The sequence below is a fragment of the Colobus angolensis genome, unplaced genomic scaffold (genome assembly GCF_000951035.1).
Source record: "Colobus angolensis palliatus isolate OR3802 unplaced genomic scaffold, Cang.pa_1.0 Scaffold267, whole genome shotgun sequence".
Taxonomy (NCBI): Eukaryota; Metazoa; Chordata; class Mammalia; order Primates; family Cercopithecidae; genus Colobus; species Colobus angolensis.
The window spans coordinates 810,714-819,721 of record NW_012115899.1 but is presented as its reverse complement, the minus strand read 5'-3'; the positions used below and the strand labels follow the sequence as shown (position 1 = coordinate 819,721).

The 9,008-nt window shown below is 60.4% G+C and overlaps 2 protein-coding genes across 5 annotated transcripts in view; one reads left to right on the top strand and one right to left on the bottom strand.

The window, feature by feature from the left end:
- CTNS (cystinosin, lysosomal cystine transporter) overlaps window positions 1-5,160 on the top strand; it is a 37,562-nt gene extending 32,402 nt beyond the window's left edge. For all 3 annotated transcript variants that reach the window (XM_011947477.1, XM_011947478.1, XM_011947476.1), the window contains 6 exons: window positions 34-133; window positions 223-342; window positions 1,530-1,700; window positions 3,466-3,583; window positions 3,843-3,957; window positions 4,224-5,160. In XM_011947477.1, the coding sequence (XP_011802867.1) occupies window positions 34-133; window positions 223-342; window positions 1,530-1,700; window positions 3,466-3,583; window positions 3,843-3,957; window positions 4,224-4,341 (742 nt within the window). In that variant the 3' untranslated portion in view covers window positions 4,342-5,160. The remainder of the gene's footprint in view (window positions 1-33; window positions 134-222; window positions 343-1,529; window positions 1,701-3,465; window positions 3,584-3,842; window positions 3,958-4,223) is intronic.
- Window positions 5,161-6,530: 1,370 nt separating this feature from the next.
- TAX1BP3 (Tax1 (human T-cell leukemia virus type I) binding protein 3) overlaps window positions 6,531-9,008 on the bottom strand; it is a 12,328-nt gene continuing 9,850 nt past the window's right edge. The window contains exons 2-4 of one of the 2 annotated variants that reach the window (XM_011947472.1): window positions 8,292-8,411; window positions 7,821-7,898; window positions 6,531-7,519 (exon numbers count right to left, since the gene is read on the bottom strand). In XM_011947472.1, coding sequence (XP_011802862.1) covers window positions 7,382-7,519; window positions 7,821-7,898; window positions 8,292-8,411 — 336 coding nt within the window. In that variant the 3' untranslated portion in view covers window positions 6,531-7,381. The remainder of the gene's footprint in view (window positions 7,520-7,820; window positions 7,899-8,291; window positions 8,412-9,008) is intronic. The other variant, XM_011947473.1, reaches the window with a different exon arrangement.

The window sequence follows — 9,008 nt, the reverse complement described above, 5'->3', positions numbered from 1 at the left end:
CCCTGCCCTGCCTTGCCCCTCCACCCCCTGCAGCGTCATTGGTCTGAGCTTCGACTTTGTGGCTCTGAACCTGACGGGCTTCGTGGCCTACAGTGTATTCAACATCGGCCTCCTGTGGGTGCCCTACATCAAGGTATGGCCCTGCCTGTCCCACATCTCTGCCCACGTGGCGTGGTGGCCTGGCTGCCCCTCACCACCCAGCTTCTCCCACCCACCAAACAGGAGCAGTTTCTCCTCAAATACCCCAATGGCGTGAACCCCGTGAACAGCAACGACGTCTTCTTCAGCCTGCACGCGGTCGTCCTCACTCTGATCATCATCGTGCAGTGCTGCCTGTATGAGGTGAGACCAGGCCTGGCCCCCCACAGGCCGCCCCAGCCAACACCCACCACCCCGCCTCACCTTTGACAGAAGACGCAGCAGAGCCTGGGAAAGGAAGTGGGTGTGTTGGTTCAGCCCGGTCCTGTGCTGGGCAGAGCAGACGCCTGTGAGTCCAGGCCCTCAGAGCCCGCCAAGTCTGGGGTGAGGGACTCAGGGAGAGGCAGTGGCTGGACTCGGACTGAGAGCTGTGCGCAGAGGAGCACAGACAGCTCATGAAGGAGCGCAAGGCCCTGAGCCCTCCAGGGAGGAGGGAGGAGGGTGGCAGAAGACGCTTGGTTGCGTTCCAAGGATGAGTGAAGTCCCTATGGAGGAAGGGAGGAGCCAGGGTGGGCTCCCGGAGGGCTCAGGTCACAGAGGCCAAGGGGCATTTGAGAGGGACCCTGAGCAGGTGGGTGCAGCTGAGCTTAGGGTGCCAGGAGGGGCAGGTTCCTGAGCGGTCAGGAGAGGGCCCGCGTACAGGCAGAGGCACCGGTATTCAGCCTTGTTGCTGGAGACCATGGGTGTCAGCAGGGCAGGGCCCCACCAGGGCTGGGTCCAGAGACCCCTGACGTGACAGCTTTGGTTTCCCCTGTCTCAGGGCGTTCCCTTCACACTGTCAGGCCAGCCGGGGGCTGTCTGGCCACCCGTATGAACCTTCTAGGCTTTCTCAGCTTTTGGTGTGAAGCGAGAATGAAGGAGGCCCACGTTGGGCCCGTGTTCAGGGAAAGGCAAGGCGAGAGGACAGATTCCTGAGATCCTCAGGCTGCCGCCGGGTTGTGGGACGAGTCAGTACCTGGCTGGGAGAGGCACCAGGCCACCAGAGGTCGGAGCCCACGTCTCCAAGTGAGTGCTGAGAGGCGCCCAGTTCTGCCAAGTAGGAACGAAGCAGACGGAGCTTGAGAGTCCCAGCGGCCTGAACAGGAGGCCCTGGCGATGAGAAGGTGTGGCTGGTGCTGGGGATGTCACCCCAGCCCAGGTGTGATGCTTTCTGTGGCCCGGATGTTCCCCTGCCACGACCCCAGTGCAGTCCCCACCTCGCAGGGGCTCCTTCAAGGCCAGGGTCCAGCCTCCATGCCCTTCTCCAAGCCCGCCCTATCCAGGGCCGCCCGTGCTGAGCCCCGGCATGGCCTCTGTGTGGGTCCACATCTCCGCCCTCCTGTCGCCCACAGCGCGGTGGCCAGCGTGTGTCCTGGCCTGCCATCGGCTTCCTGGTGCTTGCGTGGCTCTTCGCACTTGTCACCATGATCGTGGCTGCCGTGGGGGTGACCACGTGGCTGCAGTTTCTCTTCTGCTTCTCCTATATCAAGCTCGCGGTCACGCTGGTCAAGTATTTTCCACAGGTACTTCCGGGGCCCTGTTCACATGGCTGGTGGCAGGAGAGGTGAGAGGTACAGGGCCCAGGCCCTGCTCCTGTGGGGCAGCTCCGGCCGGGGCGAGGAAACAGGACGGGAAGCCACAGGGAGCCCAGGAGGAACAGGGCGGTGGGGAAGCCAGCCTAGCGCTACCGCTCTTCTGCCGGGCTGGAATCACACGAGATCGTTAGGGAGGCCCCGGGACCCCAGGCTCCCCTGAGCATCAGGCGATCAGGCGTTGTGCAGGTGGTTCCCCTTCTCCACACCCCAGCCTTTTCTGATGCCTTCGGCTCTGCCCCCACCACTGCCTCCATTTCCATAGCAAGGGGCAGCCCCGAGGGGCCACAGCAGGAGACTCTGGAGAGGTGAGGTGGGAGGAGGGAGGAGGGAGCTCCTTCCTGCGCAGAGCTCAGCCCCTCCTACGAGCCAGCGCAGCAGGTCCTCTTCAGATGCGGGGACTCAGGGTCCAGCACATCTTGCCCTATGGCCTGGGACAGGGTTGGGGCTGAAGTTGCTGCACCCGGGGATCTAGGGCCTCATTTAACTCACCCCATTCCCAAAGGGAGGAGCCCTGTCCCAGTGTCCCCAGCCCTGGGAGCTTGTGTTCTGTGAGCTCAGGAGGGCCAGCGTTCTGACTGGGAGGCAGGGCTGGACTCAGGCTGAGCAGGACTGAGTTCTGTGGACAAGGAGCCCAGGTGTTCCGGGCCAGGCCAGCCTGCACAAAGGCTGGGGTGGGACACGGGGAGGTAGTGCGGGGACATGGCTGGTTGAACAGTATTGAGCATGTTGGAGCTGGGAAGCTGGGGTCAGGTCCCAGGAGCTGGGGAGGGTTTCCAAGGAGGGGAAGGTTTGGGGAAGTGGGCCCCAGTCCCTGAGGGTGGGCGGGCTTGGGGCCAAGAAACCAGGCAGGCAGGAGCCCAGGTTGGAGGTGTTTGGAACTGTCCCGGACTGGAGAGGCAGCAGCAAGTACGGAAGAGGGTGAGCCAGGACACAAGACAGGGACTGACCGGAGGCTGACTAGGAGACCACCAGAGAGGCCAGGACCTCCCTCACGGCGGGAAGGAAAGGTCACAGCAGTCAGAGGACCCACAGGGCTCTGCGGCGTGGGAGGACGAGGGGCACAGGCAGGCAGACTGGAGCGCCTCCCCGCAGACCCACCCCCCAGACCCCGGAACCAGACCCCAGACACTCTCTCTACGTAACTCAGCGTCCGCGACTGCCTCGGCCAGGCCTGTGAGGGGAGTTAACCCCCTCTACAGACGGGGAAACCAAGGTTAGGAGAATGGTCACTTGCCCAAGACAGCAAGCTCTGGTGACGGAGCCAGGATTCCAAACCAGAAGTCCCCACTCCCACCCAGTCCCTAAGCACATGAAGTCCCGGCTGAGTTTGGGGACAGCCTTCCCTGGAGGCGAGAAGAATCACAGCTGCAGGGAAACTAGCTTAGGGCCTTAGCCCCAGGGATGTGGAAGACACAGGAACGCAGCACCGGCCCCGCCTCCCTGGAACTGTGAGGTGCCGGGGGTGGGGGCCTTTGCTTGCTGTACATGCAGATGAGACGCCCACCCCCAGGACCACCCAAACTGTTCCTTGGCTGAGGCCTGTCATAGCCCAAAGGTCACTGTGTTCCTCGGAGCCAAGGCCCCAGTGGGAGGAATGAGAACCGCTTTTGTTTGGAGGGGCAGTCACGAGGCACGTGAGGCAGCCGCCCAGTCCTCGCCGCCCTCCATCTGTCTGTCCGTCTGTCTGGCCCAGGCCTACATGAACTTTTACTACAAAAGCACCGAGGGCTGGAGCATTGGCAACGTGCTCCTGGACTTCACCGGGGGCAGCTTCAGCCTCCTGCAGATGTTCCTTCAGTCCTACAACAACGGTGAGTCAGCCAGCGGGCTGCTGGCCACCCTGTGGCTGGAGCATCGGGCGGGGCCGGCCTTCCCGGGACCCTCCAACCAGGGCTCCACCCCCAGCTGGGATCCAAGCCAATCCAGTCCCCAAGGACAGACCCACCTAGGGGCCTTCGTAACTGCAGGATTTGTGGTTTTCTGGGACCCCCACCTCCCACCACCCCACCTGCTCCAGCTGCCTCAGGAGCTGCAATCTAACACCAGCTTCCATCCCCTGGCTGCTAACAGACCAGTGGACGCTCATCTTCGGTGACCCAACCAAGTTCGGACTCGGGGTCTTCTCCATTTTCTTCGACGTCGTCTTCTTCATCCAGCACTTCTGTTTGTACAGAAAGAGACCGGGGTATGACCAGCTGAACTAGCACCCAGGGACCCAGTGTGCACAGCCCCCAGCCTCGTGCCCTGCTGGGGAAGGCCTCACCCAGCGAAGGCCGGAGAAGCGGTTGGGCCCTGGCACGCAGGGCTGGCTCAGTGTGCGGACAGAGGAGAGCACTCTGCTCCTGGAGCCAGAGGCCATTCAACAGCCTGCCTTCATCCGGGCCCCTCCTGGGCCTCCCCGGCCAGGCACGTGGCACCGTCGCCTTGACGCCGCCATCTCTTTTCTTTAAGGCTTCAAGCAGCGCACACAGGCTCTGGCAGCCGTCTCAGGCAGGACTGGGCACCGAACTTGCAGCTGAAGGCCTTGCCCCAAACTACCAGCGTTTCTGCGAGCAGCTTGAAGGGCTGACCTTGCAGCTGGGAGAGCCAGGGGCACTCTGCTGCCACCGCTGCGTTCCCAGAGACCAAGCAGCCAGGTGCCGTGGCTAGCGGACTCAGAGGTGCTGGTGGAGGGACTAGGACTTTGGGGTTAGGCTGCAGGATTCTTCCTGTGAAGGCCACTTTCCTGACACACTCTCTCTACATAACTCAGCGTCCGCGACTGCCGTCAACAGCTGGCCCTGCCCAGAATATTTCTGAACCCTGAGGGGCCCGCCAGATTGGTTCTGAATTGGACTCATGCCCAGCAGATTAGCATACTAACTCCTTTCAGATTTTGTGGAGGGACGTTTGGAAGTGGCTTACTGTCTTCTCTCTCCCGCCCTCTCTGCTACCTCCACCTTTCCAGTCAGATGGGCCCCACCTGAGCACACCCAGCCCCTCCTTACCCAGCATCTGGAGTACAGGACATATCCCTCTCCCGCCACCAGTCTGTGCCTTAGAGGTCTGTTAGGCCTGCCCAGCGGCGACCAGCTGCCCCGGAGGGAGGGCAGGCCCCCTTCTCTCTCTTTCTCCAGATCCCTACCTGAGACTCACCAGTTTCTGGCCTGTTCAGGAGCCTCAGATAAGTATTTGTACTTGAGACCACCTCACACAATCCGTATGGGCCCAGCCCTGATCTCAGCCTCCTTCCCTCCACCCGAAGCTGTCGTCCTTCCTGTGGCAGGAGGGGGGGCCCAGGACGTGCCTCGTACATGCCTTGAGCTTGTCAGTCTACTGAGTTTTCTTCTACGAGATCAACCCGAGGGGCCTGCATCTTGAATTAAAACCTGCTCGCTTCCTTTCTGCACTCTTAAGTGTATGCTCTATACAGAAGACAGGTGTGCTGGCCTTCAGAGCCAGGTGCCCCTGCTCCCCGCCTTGTGTAAGGAAGCGCGTAAGGTTGTGAAGTTCACTGACCCGGGGGGGCTGCGTGCTGACCCCGCACTTCCCTGGGGGGCCCTCTTGGGTCGTGTGAGATGCCTGCCCGCCCAGGGACAGGTCACTCTCCCAGGCTCCATGTCGTTACCACGACAGGGCACGCCACTCAATCCGGATGTACGTGGGGGTGGATGAGGTTCTGAAGGGCACACCAGCACTGGGTGTGGGGGCGGGGGGCAGTGGGGGTCTTATTCTCCAGACGCTTCCTCTATCTAGTTGTAACAAACATCAAAGAATGTCAGGTCTTGTTTCTGTAGAGCAGAGACTTTGGCCTGACCGGGTCCACAGACCTGTTTCACTTGCGTCACCCAATCGTCACCCAATCAATGTGTTACTGGGTGCCATACTTTAAAATGAGAGATTTCAAATGACTGACTTTTTCCGGCCGGGCACGGTGGCTCACGCCTGTAATCCCAGCACTTTGGGAGGCCAAGGCAGGTAGGTCACCTGACATCAGGAGTTTGAGATCAGCCTGGCCAACATTGCAAAACACCATCTCTACTAAAAATACAAAAATTAGCTGGGCATGGTGGCGGGCACCTGTAATCCCAGCTACTTGATTGGCAGAGGCAGGAGAATCACTTGAACCCGGGAGGCGGAGGTTGCAGTGAGCCGAGATCGCGCCATTGCACTCCAGCCTGGGCAACAAGAACAAAACTCTGTCTCAAAAAAAAAAAAAAAAAAACCAGAATTATGGACTTTTCTTTAAAATCTGATTTGGCAGTGCTAGGTAGGTCCAGGAGTGCTAACACCTTGCCAGAGCTGGTATGCAGGTGGTCAGGTGCTCTCTGGCTCACCCCCATCTGGCCAGATCACGGCCCCCAGCAACGTGGGGGGTTGCATCCCTCGCTGCAGGGAGTGCCCTTAGTGTCTTACAGGCAGGGGTCTCTCGCAGGCACCTCTGGGTGTCCCTATGGCCCCTCCCAGGTGGGAGCTGAGGCTAGGTTGCAAAAAGGAAGGTGGGAGCAAGTAGGGGCTTCACAATAACACCCAAGGAAGCACACGCACCCCAGGGTCCCACCCCAGTGCTCCCAGATGCTCCCACAGATGTGGTTCCGGTCAGGCGCAGTGCAGCTGCTACGGCTCCACCAGCCCCGGGCTTTCCAGGCAGGCGGGCCTGGGAGTAGTTAAGCTTTGTCCCAGAACAGTGGGGGATGGGGCCATTGTTAAAACCACAGCTCTGGCCCCAATATCCCACCCCCCCAGGATATCCCAGCCCATGCCTCAGCAGAGCCCCTGTGAATTCCAGCACTGTTTATTGAGCACACCACATCGGGGAGGGGCGGCAGTGGTTTCCACGGTCACCAAAGTAAGGCTTGTGCACTTGCTGAGCTTCCAGACGCGAGTTAGTAAGCTAAATTCAAAAGTAGAACGGGCATCTCCAAAGAGTACGATAAAAACATTTTGTATCAAACGTGATTAAAAAAATACAAAAGTTAAACCCACAGGCAAAGAGGAAAATGACAATCCTGAGAGATGCCCTGAAATGTGAGCCTCGAACCTCGTCTCAATCCTGTAAGAAGGCAAACCCTGGGGAGGCCAGCACCCCTCGGGAGAGTGGGAGTGAACGGGGAGCCCACCTGGCTTCTATCTGGGCAAACCTTCGTAGCGCCTCTGGCAGGATGTGTGTCCAGTCCCCCGATGGGCAGAGGCACTGCGGGGTGGACACACGAGGGCTGGGGGGCGGTGGCGGAGCTGAACCCTGCAACCAGGGCAAAGCGGGAAAGGCCCGGCCTCTCCAGCATTTCCCAGCTTTGGTGGCTCCCAAGAGATGGTGGTTCCCACTTGCCCAGCCACAGCTGTGGCCAGGCAGCAGGGTCGGACCTGAGCCTGCGGTCACAGCAGACCGGCTACCACTCAGCTCCAGGCCCTTGTTTCCAATCCTCGGTGTCCAGGGGAGAAAGCTGGTCCCAGAGGCCCCAGGCCAGCGGTGGGAGAAGAGAAGGAAGGCCAGGCCAGGCCTCTGGGACCAGCTGTAGCCCTTCTGAGCTGGGCCCCAGCACTCAGCAGAAGCCAGGTGGGGACAGAGTGTGGAAGTGGCGTTCCTGTACAGAGAGGAGGCAGGCAGGAGTTGCAGACGGTGGCAGCTGCTAGGACAGCATGGACTGCTGCACGGCCTTCTGCAGTGACTGCCGTGTCACCAGCAGGCGTACCACCTCCTCCGAGCGCTTGGTGAGCCGCTTCCGGGCCTGGTCGTGTGTGACCATGGTCATGTCCCAGCCGTTCACCTGGCCCAGGGAGAGAACACAGGCCCACCTCAGCTCCCTGCCCTCTGGGATCTGGAAGCAGAGGGCTTTGGAGGCCCGGGTCATTCAAGTAAGCCCCCAGCCTAACATCCCAGGCCAAGCACTGTGGCTGAGACACACACAGGAGAGAAAGCCAGCGTCTTCTGGGGCAATACCAGCATGGGTTCCCAATTGGCTATGGTGAGTTCCTCCCAGCTGGGAGGCTGGGGCAGGTCCCCAACCCCGCGTGCTTCAGACCTGCTGGCCCAAAACCTTGTTTTTCCTCCTTTGGGACACGTGTTACCTGCATGATCTTGTCTCCAATCTGCAGCCCAGCGATTTCAGCAGGGCCTCCTTCGGACACCCGTGTGACATAAATACCCTGGAAAGGGGTAGCCCAAGTCAAGCCCTGTGGTCCCTGGACTGGCCCCTTATCCACAGAGTGGAAGCCAGTATGGCACATTGTCAGCCGTCCCTCTGTCCCCGCACCCAGCCTGTCCCAGCACACACGGTCAGTGAGGACTATTCCGAGAGAGCCGGGGCAGAGTGTCACCGCCCCACCGTGCGCGGGCCGTGCTCCCCTGGGCTTTGTCTGGGCAGCCCTTCCTCACCCCTACCCATCCTTATTCTCACTAGGTCACTTCCAATGCCTTCTTAGAGAACATGGTTTGAGAGATGAGGTCTGCTCCTTCCATGGGGGCCCAGGAAACAGAGACCCACCATCTCAGGACCCTGTGCCCCATGGAGCGGTCCCAGGACCCCAGAACCCCCTCACCTTGTCCGTCTTGTCTTCGGAAAAGGGATTCTGGGAAGGATCCTGGTCGATTCCACCTCCAATGCTAAAACCCAGGATTAAGTTCTCACCTTGACGCAGCTTGTGAATTTCAACTCTTTGCTGGCAAAGAAAAAAAGCCAGTTGAGGGAAGTGGGTGGTTGGAGAATGAGGCTGGTGTGTGTCCCCAGCAGCCGCCTCAGAGCCATGCCAAGGGGGTGGGGCCCAGGCCCCTGCAGGAATCCAGCTGCTCACCAGCCTGGGAGGCTGAGGAGCTGGCACTCAGAACTTGGCCACATTGATCCACCCACACAGCCCTCTGTCCTCAACCTGTCCCCACTTCCCCTATTAGTCTTAGGCACTGGGCTTGGTCAACACGTGGTCAAAGCCCCTGCTGGCCCAAGAGTCCAGGTGCTATGGCTTTTGTGGGTGGGAAGCCCATCTCACAGGAGGTGCTCTGGAAAAACAGATCAAACTTCCATAGAAAGGAGAGGAAGGGAGCCGGGCGCGGTGGCTCACGCCTGTAATCCCAGCTCTCAGGGAGGCAGAGGCGGGAGGATAGCTTGAGCCCAGGAGTTCGAGACCCGCTGAGGAAGCTGCCGGGCGCGGTGGCTCACGCCTGTAATCCCAGCTCTCAGGGAGGCAGAGGCGGGAGGATAGCTTGAGCCCAGGAGTTCGAGACCTGCCTGGGTAATACAGCGAGACCCCGTTCTCCACAAA